At 45.9% G+C, this 14,521-nt stretch overlaps 1 protein-coding gene across 1 annotated transcript; it reads left to right on the top strand.

Moving 5' to 3' along the window:
* Positions 1-956: 956 nt before the first annotated feature.
* On the top strand, positions 957-3,530 carry SCGB1D2 (secretoglobin family 1D member 2). Its single transcript, XM_003828476.5, has 3 exons — positions 957-1,080; positions 2,007-2,194; positions 3,388-3,530. The coding sequence occupies exons 1-3, from the start codon at positions 1,026-1,028 to the stop codon at positions 3,415-3,417; spliced, it is 273 nt and encodes a 90-aa protein (XP_003828524.1). The 5' UTR covers positions 957-1,025; the 3' UTR covers positions 3,418-3,530.
* The last annotated feature ends 10,991 nt before the right edge of the window (positions 3,531-14,521 follow it).

The following is a 14,521-nucleotide window of genomic DNA, read 5'->3' on the forward strand; positions in this document are numbered from 1 at the left end:
ATTGCTTTGTCTGGGTGCTTCCTTCCCTTTCTATTAAAAATGGGATTGGCTCAGGCAGCACAGCTAGATTTGAAGTGGAAAACTTGAGACTAGAGGTTGGGGGGAAGTGACCACCCACCCTGATCATCTGTCTCTTCTTTTCCATCTTCTTCCCCTCCTGGAGCCCCAGAGCAAAGAACTCTCAGTACCTGTCTGATGCATGATTAGCTCCAGACACTCCAAAAGCTACTTTGGAAAAAGTTAGGCTATGTAATCATCAGGTCAACCCATCAACATGTGGGTGGCTACACATCACAGAAAGCTTGCTCTTCATAGAGAGAAAATGTGAGTCTTGGCCATATTTATAGCTGCACTCATAAACAAGACTCAGGTTTGGGAGTGAGATAGGCTAGAGAACAGGTGCAGCAGTTGCTTTTCCCCAGGAAATCCTCCAAAGGTAAGATGCATTGAACTAGGTTTTAGGTACCTATGCAGTGAACATGGTGGTGATGGGAGGGGCTGAGGGGAATAGGTCTTGTTTAGACTTGCTCAATGTGCAACTGAAACAAGCCTACTGGTTGTCAGATATGCAGGGGGATCAAAGCAGGGTTTCCTTATGTCCCTGCTCTCCCATAACCAGAACACAGCCTTCCAGCTTCCTGTGCCTTCCAAAGTCAGAATTCACCTGTGCCCTTGAACTGATACAAAGAAAAAAAATAATCAGCAAAACTCAGAAGGAAACAGAATCCCAGGAATATTTCCAGAGGTGCCTGAACATTCACCTGGAACACAGAGCAGAGTTCCTGCAGGGCTACCCTCCTGTGCTCTGCCCCAGTCAGGGTGCAGGGAGGCATGGGGAGGTGACACAGATGGATGGCAACAGCCCTGGGAAGGAGAGGTGGGCTGGGAGCCAGGCCTCATGACCAGTACCAGCTAGACTCCCTAGGTACAAATAGCCCTGGGCTCTGCAGCTCCACAGGCTCCTGGGGTGGAGTCCAAATCACTCATTGTTTGTGAAAGCTGAGCTCACAGCAGAACAAGCCACCATGAAGCTGTCGGTGTGTCTCCTGCTGGTCACGCTGGCCCTCTGCTGCTACCAGGGTGAGTACATCAGTCATGAGTCCAGCTCCAGCCCCTGGGAAGCACCCTCTTCCGAGCACGAGGTCACCTATTCAGGCTGGGGTTAGGATCTGCACAAAACCAAAATTCCAAACCTTTTTCTGTGCTTGTTGAACAAGCCCCTCATCAAGTTCAGAGCTATTTCTTCTACTCCCCAGCACCTACTAAGTTTTATTGAAAATCACTGCAGGCAAATATTAGGAATTCTTCTGCCTGAGCTTCACTCCTGGGTGGGATCTGTGTCAGATGATGTAATGTGAGGTCTGGGGTGAATCTGGGCTCCGCCACTTCCCAGCCCTTTGACCTTGGGCACAATGCTCACCCTCCCTGAGCCTCCTCCTATCACTGGTAGTTAGCGCTTCTGCCAGGAGCGGCTATGAGAATGGAGTAAGAAAGATTAATACTGTCAAAAGAGTCTAGCTGTGGGCTGAGCATGGCGGCTCATGCCTGTAATCCTAGCACTTTGGAAGGTCAAGGAGAGTGAATTGCTTGAGCTCAGGAGTTTGAGTCCAGCCTAGGCAACGTGGCGAAACTCCAGCTTTACCAAAAGAAATATGAAAAATCAGCTGGACGTGGTGACATGCACCAGTAGTCTCAGCTACTTGAGGGGCTGAGATGGGGATATCGCTTGAGCCCAGGAGGTAGAGGCTGCAGTGAGCCATGATTGAGCTACTGAATTCCAGCCTGGGTGACAAAGGGAAAAAAAAGAGTTTGGCTGTTGATATGAAGTGCTTTCCTTTATTGTGAGAGCCTGAGGAAGTCACACCTGAAGGGTCTGGCATTGTCATCAGCACAACAAATGTATGTGAACATAAAACCCAGGGGATCCTGTCTGGTCTAACGTCAGGGAGCCAAAGAGAAAAATCGACTTTCCTAACATCAACTATATTTTTATTCTTTTGCTGCAGCCAATGCCGAGTTCTGCCCAGCTCTTGTTTCTGAGCTCTTAGACTTCTTCTTCATTAGTGAACCTCTGTTCAAGTTAAGTCTTGCCAAATTTGATGCCCCTCCAGAAGCTGTTGCAGCCAAGTTAGGAGTGAAGGGATGCACGGATCAGATGTCCCTTCAGAAACGAGGCCTCATTGCAGAAGTCCTGGTAATTTCCTTCTCCTTTATTTGTCAAGGCTTCTGGTCAGCTGCACAGTATGAAGTGAGGTCAGCTTGCTGCTCTGTGGGGGACACAGGTGGTGGGGCAGCTGCCTTGCTGGTCACCTCTTGAGAAGGTCACCTGGGGCCACAGGGTGGGTGCTACCATTTCACCTGCAGAATTCAACTCAACTGCACACAGCCTCCTGCATGTTCCTCCTTCTCATGTCACCTGCCTGGATGCCATGTCCCCAGAGTGTGCTGAGGACATGGGGAGTGAGCCCGGGCTCAGGCAGAAAGGGTAAAGGGCCAAGCATGGCCGCCTCGCTGCTGGGAGCTTTCCTGAGACCAAATTGCCCTCATGCCATGGACACAGTCACCGTGTAATGTCCTGGGGAGCTTGGGAGCCTTGAACAGGGAGAGGAAGGCAGGGAGGGACATAGAGCAGGGGCTCCTGCAGATGTAGCACTGGCAGGCTGGGCTTCTCTGCAGCTTCTGCAGAGCCAGGAAGGAGCCCCTCCCAGCTCCTGAGACCCCATACTCCCCTCCACACCCACGACGCTCTCCTGACCATGGCCAGTGGTCCAAGACCCTAGCTAGTCTACCTCCTGCAGTACCATGGAAGCGGGATGTTCTCACTCTGTCTTTCTCAAGAAATCAGAGGTTTTCCAGGGGCCTCTCTGCCTGGCTGCCTCTGAGTTGCTGTCCTGAGGTTTGGCTGCAAATGCTCATGGAAGCTGCAGGCTCAGGGCTGAGAGGTGCTCGGGCCCTGAGGCAGAATTCCCACATGGGGAGGCTGGAGTCTCCTGGAAACCAAGCTTCCCAGAAGCCCTCTCAGCCCTGACCAACCTCTCAGTCCTGGGTCCCTCATTGCAGGAAACAGGAGACTCCAAGCCCTGGCACAGCCCAGACAATAACCTCTTGCTGCTCTGTCCACCCCTCGTCACTTGCTTCCATAAGGATCCTGGGCCTCACTCCTGGATCACCCCAGGGCTATTGGCCTGGCAAGAAAAGGCTGCTCCATCGCCGGCATGGGTGCTGTGAGGCCACCAGGTCTAGGCCTCAGTTTTCCAAACTGAGTTTTTGCCTCTGCCCTTCCAATTGCCTTTGGGGGCAGAATCCCACTGGCCTCTTGGATGTGAGCCTGTCATCTCCAGCAGCAGCATGACTGACCCCACCTTCTTTTTTCTTTTTCTATTTTAGGTGAAAATACTGAAGAAATGTAGTGTGTGACATGTAAAAACTTTCATCCTGGTTTCCACTGTCTTTCAATGATACCCTGATCTTCACTGCAGAATGTAAAGGTTTCAACGTCTTGCTTTAATAAATCACTTGCTCTCCACGTCTCCACTGGTCTTGTTATAATCCTGCAGTCTCGAGCCTTGAGTACAGGGTGGTTTCCATAGTGGAGTGGCCTTTTGCTGTGGGTGATAAGTAACTCCAGAGAACCAGCATCCTGTTACTAATGGGGCCTGAGTCCAGGTGTCACAGAGGGGAATATTTGGTAGGAATTATCCTGCATTCCTTACAGATTTCCCATCTTGCAGCCGTGAATAAAAACCATGGTAACAAGGACACAGGAATTGAAACGTTCTGCTGGTCTTACACTGAGAGAACCCCCAGCCTGAATGGGTATCCAGGCCGAGGGTTCCCACCTATCAGTGACTTTACTCTGATGTCCCCTCAGACCCACAGTCAGCCTGCTTGGTCCTCTCTCTGCACTATGCTTTCTCTACCCCGTCATGTCCAGTATACTTCATTTTCCACTTATCACAATTTGGGGGCCTCTTTAGGTTTCAACCTGGAGTTCACATTGTTTTACTCCCCACGCTCAGAGCACTCCTCAGCGTCTGCATCACTCACCAGCACCTGAGGTGAATGCTTCCTTCCTCAAGCTCTCCCAAGAGCTCCAGAGACCAGCACCCCCTGACAACTGGACAGCTCCCAGTGCGCACTCCACAGTCATTTCAGGAGCAGGATGTAAAACTGAGCACGGGGTCTGCCCCCAGCCTGCTCTCCCTTCCATGAGCCCATCCAGGCTAAGGCACCCACCCAGCAAGCCCCCTGACCAGGACACAGAGAGACACCACAGTTTCCCTGCTTGGTGTCCTGTGACTACTGGAACAAAAATCTGCAAACTTCATGGCTTAAAACGACTGATTCTCAGGCATCTCTGGGGGTCAGAAGTCCCAACATTAGTATCACTGTGAAGACGTCAGGGGGCAGCAGGGCTCCGCTCCCTCTGGGGACTCTTGGGGGGAATTCACTAAGGGTTGCTTCTGGCTTCTGGGCTAATAATTGTCCTGGTCCTGTGGCCACATCACTCCAACCTCTGCCTCCATAATATGTTCCCTTCTTTTCTTTCTACATCAACCCCACCCACCTTGGCTTTTTTTTTTTTTTTTTTTTTTTTGAGACGGAGTCTCGTTCTGTCGCCCAGGCTGGAGTGCAGTGGCACCATTTCGGCTCACTGCAAGCTCCACTTCCCGGGTTCACGCTGTTCTCCTGCCTCAGACTCCCGAGTAGCTGGGACTACAGGCACCCGCCACCATGCTCGGCTAATTTTTTGTATTTTTAGTAGAGATGGGGTTTCACCGTGTTAGCCAGGATGGTCTTGATCTCCTGACCTCGTGATCCACCCACCTCGGCCTCCCAAAGTGCTGGGATTACAGACGTGAGCCACCACCCTGACTTTTAATCACAAAATACACAGGTTTGGTTTTGGGACCCTGCAGATTATTCAGAATAACACCCCATCTCATTATGTTTGATCGTGTCTGCCAAGTGCTTTTTTTGTCATATAATGGAACATTCACAGATTTCAGGAACTAGGATGTGGGTATCTTTCAGGGTGGGCATGAGGCAGCCAACGACAGCTCCCCTCCCTCCTGACTCCTAACAGTGCACTGTGTTCTATTCCCTCCATTGCCCCAGAATCACCTTTACGAGTTCCTTCTTTCCCATCACACAGTCATATCACAGTCTGGTCTATGTCCTCCCCAGCTCTGACCAAATTCTCCTACATTGTCTTGCAGCCTCTATGAACTCTTCTTACTATATATTCTCCTCATTCATGCCAAGGTAAGTCTCCTAAATTTAAAATGTGATCCTATTCTCTTTTCAACAACTCTAAATGACCAGAGGGCACTGGTTCTCAAGGCTTTCAAGTAAGGGAAATTATTTTTTACCCCAAGCCCATCTTTTTATGATAATAGTCACCATTACACAATTGGCAGGAGGGTAGATAACAGTTATTAATTAACCATTGCTTTTAAAAGAAATTTGTATTTTAATCACACCAGAAATTATGTACACTTAAAGATAGAACCAAGATATATCAAACTTACTATCAGCAGGCATAGCGTGCTGTTGTGTGTGGCAGATACAAGGATTTATGGAGCTCTCAAATCACTGGGAGAAAACCAGAGAGGAACCACTGCTGGAGGAGCGAGTCCACACCCTTGTGTTGCACACAAGGACCTGCAAGACCTGCTTCTGGGAGGCTTTGTCTCCTCCTCTCCTCTTCCCTGGGGCACTCTGTGCTCAGCCATACTTGTTTATATCTCATTTTTTGGGCCTCATGTGAGTCACACCCCTGCATAAGTGCATAGGGGTCTCCCTTTCCCTGTATAGCCATCTCTCACGATGACATCTGACAACCTCATCTATAGAATCCACTTCATATGCCTCCTCCTCTGTGAAGCCCTCTCAGATATCCACACCTTATATTTTATCTTTATACACATGTGCACCCACATGCCTAGACATTCCTCTTTTATTATCAGTTTACCTTTCTGTGATATAGGATGCATATCACAGCATTGTTGTGAGAACATATTAAATACATTAATACTATAAGGCACTCAACAAATTATAACAATCATTATTATAATGCTTACAACTACTAGAAGTTTCTAGTCATTGATCATCCTGATATGCATTTTGTTGGAAGAATTCCAAGTTCTCTCTCACTTCATCATCACTAGTGCCCAAGAAGGTCCAAGATTGTTCCCACTAATGAACATGAGAATGACGAATGCCCTATCCAGTGGTCCTCAACCCTGGTTCTGTTTTGGAATCCACTGGGAAGCTGTCGAAATCAAGTGATGCCCAGGCTCCATCTAGTGTGTATGTGTCTATCTCTGTGCAAGTAGAGCTCCTGCAGTCCCTGTTCTTGTGCCTTCAGCTCTATGGGTGCAGTCATCCAGTGACCAGGGGAGGCAATATCTGGGACAAGAGTCCCTTGTGATACTCACAGGACTCCCAGCATCACCAGGGCTGTGACCTGGAGGCCTTTTCCTTAGCTACTTTCATCGCTTTTAAAGATTGGAGATGGCAAAGTGCTCACTCTTTTCACCATTATACAGCTAATCACATAGGGATCATCTGTGGTAAGGTTTTCCTTCCTGAGTTGCTATTAAAAGAGTGTGACGTGAAATTCAGTAAGACTGCACAGGCTGGGGCAGGGAGGGAGGTCATTAGGAGTCATTATTTAAGGGCTATTGAGTTCCTGACTGGGATGATAATAATTTTCTGGGAAGGAATATTGTGAAACGTTGTGAATGCCTTTAAGGCCACTAAATTATACACCTAAAAATGGTTTGAAAAGGGCAGGGCATTGTGGCTCATGCCTGTAATCCCAGCGGTTTGGGAGGCTGAGGCAGGTGGATCACGAGATCAAGAGATCGAGACCATCCTGGCCAACATGGTGAAACCCTGTCTCTACTAAAAATACAAAAATCAGCTGGGTATGGTGGTGTGCACCTGTAGTCCCAGCTACTTGGAAGGCTGAATAAAGAGGATTGCTTGAACCAAGGAAGCAGAGGTTGCAGTGAGCCGAGATCGCGCCACTGCACTCCAGGCTGACAGAGTAAGACTCCGTCAAAAAAGAAAAAAAGCACACACAATTAAAAAAAACAAAACAAAACAAAACACTCTAAGAGTTGCTGCTGTCTGGGAGGCAGCAGGAAGATACCTGTGAAGGGGAGCTGGGCCTGTATTTTACCTCTGGACACACCCCCGACCAAGACCTGTCGGCATCCCACAGTCAGCACTTCTCTCCAAGTCCATGCTCTCATTGATTCACTTCCTGGATTGCTTCTTTGATGGAGCTATCACAATTTCTAAGAAAATCTAATCCAGAAACCTGAGATTGAGGTTTACCAAGGATGTAGGATTCACCCATGCAGGGTCTCCAGACTTTTACCCCTAAGGCTGTCTCCCATGACCATTGAACTAAGTAGAATCTCATAATTTCCCCCCTGGACAAATATTATCAATCTCTGCCTAGGCTCTTTTTCTCAAATATCTTGTCCCTATGATCCATCTGGCATTTTATGATAAGCCCAATATTCTTTTTTTTTTTTTTGAGATGGGGTTTTGCTCTTGTTGCCCAGGCTGGGTTCAAGCGATTCTCCTGCCTCAGCCTCCCGAGTAGCTGGGATTACAGGCATGCACTACCACGCCCAGCTAATTTTGTATTTTTTAGTAAAGATGGGGTTTCTCCATATTGGTCAGGCTGGTCTCGAACTCCTGAATTCAGGTGATCCACCCACCTCGGCCTCCCAAAGTGCTGGGATTACAGGCGTGAGCCACTGCACCTGGCCTGATAAGCCCAATATTCTGATAACAAAGCTTAGGTTTCGTTATAGGCATCTTTAAAGTATATCTTCAATGGATCTCAATTTTCTTTTAATGAAATAAAGCTCAATATTTCAATTCATAAGTTAGAATATTCAAGTTTTTGTAATAATCACAACCTCACATTGTTTAAGAATACATGTTGTTTTCGTTCTTTCTTTCTTTATACTTCCATCTATTCTCTCCCAATGAACTAACCATGGTTTCTGACAGAGTTAGAATCTAGGAAAAGAGGAAAGAGAAGGAAATCAGAAAGTTCTGAATTGACTTGCCCTGTTTTGTGATTGGTTCAGGCTCTCTGGGTCTGTCAGATGCTTTGTGTCCTGGACAGTTCCATGAGTGCTTCTGAAAGCCCACACTACCTAGGTAATTTTCTAGAATAAAAAGATTGAAAAATCTATAGAAATCCACTGATTTCCCATACCAAAACAATTTTGATCATATTTTGGAACATCATCTTAAATAAAAGCCCCCCACTTTTTTTTTGAAAGAAACAGCGAGACACTTACAAGAATGGGGAATAATAATGGAACCAACACAAGAACAGGAAGGCAGAGCAGTAACACTCAGAATTCAGAATATTTCAACCTGTAATTCTACACAGATGTGAATCTACATCCAGGCTACAATTATTCAAGCATGAAGACAAACTAAAGATATTTTCAGGCATGCAAATCTGCAAACATTTTATCACCAATGCACTTCTTTTCAGAAAGTTATTGTAGGATATGCTCCACCAAAAAGAAGTAGAACAAGAAAGGCAAAGATATGGGATTGGATACACAGGGATTATAATAGGAGTTACTGGATACATCAACAGAACAGCAAGAAAAGATTATTGAGAACACGGAAATACTCCCACAGGAAAACAAGCTGAAAGTGAGAATGGGACTGGGAGGTCTGCAGAGGAAGGGCAAGGAATAATCACTTTTAATAAAACACTTTTTTGCATTATATTCCTTTTCAAAACATGCATCTATATCAACTTTTTAAAAATTAAAACTGTAAAAAAAAAGGATGTTGGAAAACAAATCAAAAGGAAAGGGAGCATAGAAGAAAAGGGGCAAAAAAGTGGGCAGAGAGGAGATAATTTGGCAAAAAGAAGTTAAGAAGATGCAAATGGCCTCAGGTCAAAGCAGAATCTACACCACACTGTACCATGGAGGAAGATAGTATATTTTGTTGAAAGAATTAATGAATTTCCTTAAAGAATTAATTAGCAAGTTGAATGGGAAGACAGGATGTAGAACTAAAGAAAGACACAATGTATATCACTGAGATGAGATCTTACTACACAAATTAAAAGCCTGCAGACATTCAAGGAAATATCAAGGAAGGCTTGCAGAAGAGGTGATGGCTGAGTTGGACCATGAAGCACCGAGAAGATGAGGATGGCAAGCAGAGGAAGCAGGGCCTCCAGGTGCATGGAGCAGCCTGGGCAAAGGCATGGACAGAAGGCTGAGCCAGCCCCCTGGAGGACAAAGATGCCCACACTCTTTTTGGCATCTTGAAGGCTCACAGATATTTCTCTAGCACAGGGTTTCTCAATCTTAGCAGTGGTGACATAGAGGGCAAGTAATCCTTTCTTGTGGGGTCTGTCCTGTGCATTGTAGGAGGTTCAGCAGCACCCCTGTTCTCTGCCCACTTGATGCCAATAGTATCTGGGCTGCCATACAGCTGTGACAACCAAAAACATCTCCAGACTAATGTCTGCAGGGATGGGGAAAGTTGGGAGTAGATGTGTCCTAGTTGAAAGTCACTGCTTTGGAGTGGGAAACCTTGTCAGTTCTGCTATACAACTATACTAATACTTCTAATGATCAGACTTTCACAAAGTTGGAATTACTACAGGTACAAGAAAATAGGGACATTGAAAATAAAACAAATACCAACTTGATGATGAAAATGTTAGTGCAGATATTTGAAGAACCAAATCAGCAGTCACACATGTACAGGATTAACTTTTAGCCACATACTATAGGGAAATGTCAGGTTGAGTAAAGTTCAGGGTTTGGTGAGGGAGCCAAGGAGAATTAGCCAGGGGCTGACACCTGATTCTGGCTCTGCTTCCAAATTCAGCTCCTGGTCCAAACTCATTAGATAAATCCAAGTCATATGCTGTTATGGTAACAGTCACTTTTGGGGAAAAAGGACACTGAGGTGGCCTAGGCACTGGTGGTACAGTCTCCAACTACCTCTTCTTTTAGCTGATTTCCTCCCACCCTGATCCCAAAGTCCTCACCCGACAACATCATTGGTGTTAGTGTCCAGAATGTGACCGTGATGTGTGGTTAGTGTTGCATCTGATCCCTGCCTTTACTAAAGATTCAAATGTAGATGAGCACCTATTTCTAAATACACCTTATAACATAACATGTAATATCATCAGTGAACTCTTGCAAACAGCAAATTCTGCTCTGAAAAATAATTAAAAATTGTTCATTAGGCCCATACCATATGATGTTGCCATGCAAAGAGAGGATGTGCACAGGACTTGCTCTCAAGAAGCATGAACAGAAAGGAGGAGTCAACATCAGGGATCTGGAGATGTCAGAAGGGAGCTGCCCACAGAGAGCCACAGGGTCCTGTAAAGGAGGAGATCCCTGGAGATGCAGGGATCAGCGAAGAACACAAGACCTGCGTGTGTAGAGAGCCAAAGGTCCATGGGTCGTGACCAACTCAGCATTCCACCGGAGGCTATATGATCAAACAGCAAACTGTTTATCATGAATGCAGGATGTGGGCAAACTTGTGACTGCACCTGCCACTAGAAGGTTTGCTGAGGGCAATCACTCCGTGGCGCCATGCTCCTTGATGTTACCTACTGGGACATCTAGAGCCTACTGTTTGAAGAATGCAGTCTTGCAAGCCTGCTGTAAATCAAGCTGCAGACTGACAACCACACCCCCTTCTCGCTATCTCTTTTACCTAATAAATACGATGGGCTGTAAAAGCTTAGGGCCCTTGTTCACTAAAAGCAAGGAGCCCCCTGACCCCTTCTTCCAAATATACTCTCCTGTCTTTATCTTTATTCCTGTGTTCATCCCCCTTTGTTCAGTCCAACAGGGACTGGGGCTGTGTCAAGTGGCGCCTGAACAGGGACTTCGAGGACATGAACAAAAAAGGTCTGCTGGAGCAGAGGAACTGAAGTTGACAAGACAAACGGGGACCCTGGGATGAGTCTGCCAGCAGTGGATATAAGGCCAGTGCCCTAAAGAGGTACTGGGAGTGAAACAAGGTCAGTGCTCTAAAGAAGTACTGGGAATGGGAAGTTTTCTGAATCAGGGTAACATGGGACAGAATTTGTCTATTGAAGAAAAATGTTATGTGCAGTTTCTTAAAGTTCTGTTGAGACAGTTTGGAGCTCAGGTTAATTCGCAGACACTAAGTTTCTGCAGGAAGTTATTATGCATAATCCATGGTTTTCACAGGCAGGCATTCTTGATGTGGAAAATTGGGACAGAGCAGAAGGATTAAAACAGGCTCATCAAAAAGATCTTAAAGTTGATTCTTCTGTTTTCTCCACTTGGAGTTTGGTCCATACTCTCCTTCTGCCATTATCTCCTTCTTATTCTGCTGGACAGCAGGTGTCATGTTTTAAGTCTAAAAATCTGAAAGAATCTTTGAAAATAAAAAACAGGAGAGGGAGGATAAAAATTGGCCTATACCACCCCTCCAATAGCAGAAACATCTGTACCGCCTCCTTCAGTAGCAGAAATAGAGACCCCAATACAAAGAACGTTACACTCTGCTGCCATAGCTAGAGAGCCCTTAGGACCTTGCGTTTTTCCTATTTCCATAAGTCATGATCCAAATAATCCACTGCAGTGTACTCATGAACACATCCCCCACCTAGAGTTTAAGTTGTTGAAGGAATTAAAAACTAGTGTACTTAATAATGGGATACAGAGCCCATTCACTTTAGGATTGCTAGAATCTGTATTTGGTGATATGCGCTTTCTAACCTTTGATGTAAAACACTTGGCTTGAACTTGTTTGTCTGCTAGTGCATATCTGACATGAAATTTAAATTGGCAAGAAATGTTTGCAGACCAGGCTAGACAGAACTGTGCTGCTGGACACAGAGACATTACAGAGAATATGCTCTTAGGTAATGGTCCTTATTCAGACCTGGAACATCAAATGGCACTCCCAGACCCTGCTTATCAGCAGTGTGCACAGGCCACTAAATGTGCCTTGGCCACAATTCCTGAAGACGGAGTCCCAGTACAATCCTTTCTACATATCATGAAAGGGTCACAGGAGCCCAGTGAACAATTTCTTTCAAGATTACAAGCAGTAGTGAAGCGTCAAACTCCTCATACCACTGCTGCAGAAATGCTGACCTTATCTTTAGCTTTTGAGAATTCAAATGCAGATTGTAAATGTGCACTGGCACCTGTGAGGTGTACAAAAAACTTGGGAAATTTTCTCAGAGCTTGTCAGGATGTAGGAACTGAGCTTCATCACTCTGCAATTTTAGCTCAAGCAATGGCTAATTTAGTAATTGACAATTCTGAAAGGAGCCAAGGATTAAGCCCAAAAGTAGGAAAATGTTATAATTGTGGAAAAACTGGACATTTTAAAAAGGAATGCTGCCAGATCTCAGGACATAAAGGGTCTTATAATGTAGTTCCCCCACCAGTGGAAAAAACTCCAGGACTCTGTCCTTGCTGTAACAAAGAAAATCATTGGGCTAATGAATGCCGCTCAAAATTTCATCAAAATGGAACCCCCCCATCAGGAAATGAGAAGGGGATCCGGACCTGGGCACCTCAAACAATGAGGGCATTCCCAGTTCAGACCACAACCCTGTCTCAGGGATGGGTCCCAGGAGAAGCATTGATTCCCTCACTCCAGGAACACCAGGAAGTGCAGGATTAGATCTCCCAGTCAGAAAAAAAATTACATTAGACAAACCTATCAAAGTTCCACTGGCATTTGGGGACATTTACCAGCAGGATACGTGGGACTAATTTTAGGCAAAAGCTGCCTTAACTTGCAAGACTGCATCCTTCAAACAGTAGGCTCTAGATGTCAAAGTAGATAACATCAAGGAGCATGGCACCAGGGAGTGATTGCCCTCAGCAAACCTTCTGGTGGCAGGTGCAGTAGCGAGTTTGCCCACATCCTGCATTCATGATAAACAGTTTGCTGTTTGATCATATAGCCTCCAGTGGAATGCTGAGTTGGTCACAACCCACAGGCCTTCAGCTCTCTACATGTGTGGTCCTTGATGTGCTTTCAGGAATGAATGAAGTGGTTCAACCCAGAGTGACTGAGTCAAGGGCAGTGGAAGAGGGGTGTCCACAGGGAGCAAAGATCCCAAGCAAAAACTATGGGGCTTGTTCAGAAATAAATCCTGAGTTCACGCACTTTGGGAGGCCAAGGTGGGTGGATCATGAGGTCAGGAGATCGAGACCATCCTGGCTAACACAGTGAAACCCCATCTCTACTAAAAATACAAAAAAATTAGCCAGGCATGGTGGCAGGTGCCTGTAGTCCCAGCTACTTGGGAGGCTGATGTAGGAGAATGGCCTGAACCCAGGAGGCAGAGCTTGCAGTGAGTTGAGATCGCACCACTGCACTCTAGCCTGGGTGACAGAGTAAGACTCCATCTCAAAAAAAAAAAAACAAAAAAAAAAACCAGAGTTCACATAGGGCAGCAGAGTCATGGACACCAGCACCCACCTGAGCCATGATGCATGGGTCCCTCAGGGTCCAGCTAAGGAGTGAAATAATATTGAGAGAAGCCTGTGGAGCCACAACACCTGACTTCATATCCTGGTTCTGCCTCTTCCTGGTTGTGTCCCATGAAGTTCTCTGGAATCTCTGTGTCCTGTCTCCTGCAGCTGAGGTTGAATGATCTGCCACCTTACAGCATGGTGACCACAAATTCGTTTGCTCAGGACAGTCCTGGTTTACATCGTTGTCCTGGCTTCCCACCCATTTAGGGTTCCCTCTCATTCGCAAAATTGTCCCTCATTTACAATCAATATTACGGTCATCTGGATCATAGGATGGTGGTTGTGGGATTAAAAGAGGCTTACAACAGTACCTGCCATTTAGTAATTAATATAGAATTTTTATTCATATCTTATTTAACATTTTCATGAACATTGCTAAGAAATTAGATCTCAAATGTTATGACACACAAGTCTTCCTCTTATAATTCTTCAGCCCTCCAAAGCTTGGGATTGTAGGCCATTCATTTGTGTTACTCTTATATTTATAAAATTAGTCACATCAGTTTTGTGCTACATATGATTTTCTTCTGGAGCTGCTGTTAAAGAGAGTGAGGTGACACCTGGGCCCAGTGGCTCATGCATGTAATCCCAGCACTTTGGGAGGCTAAGGCGGAAGAATCACTGGAGGCCAGGAGGTTGAGACCAGCCTGGTCAACACAGTGAAACCCTGTCTCTACAAAAAATACAAAAATTATCTGGGCTTGTTGACACACACTTGTTATCCCAGCTACTCAGGAGACTGAAACAAGAGAATGGCTTGAACTCGGGAGGCAGAGTTTGCAGCAGTGAGCCAAGATCGTGCGGCTACACTCCCACCTGAACTCTGCCTCCAAAAAAAAAAAAAAGTGCAAAGTGAAATCAAGCCAGATTCTACAGTCTGCAGCTCTATAGTCAGGGGCAGTCTGAGTGGTAGTAAGAAAGTAAGAAAGTAAGAAAGTGATAGAAAGCTG

The sequence above is a fragment of the Pan paniscus genome, chromosome 9 (assembly GCF_029289425.2).
Source record: "Pan paniscus chromosome 9, NHGRI_mPanPan1-v2.0_pri, whole genome shotgun sequence".
Lineage (NCBI taxonomy): Eukaryota > Metazoa > Chordata > Mammalia > Primates > Hominidae > Pan > Pan paniscus.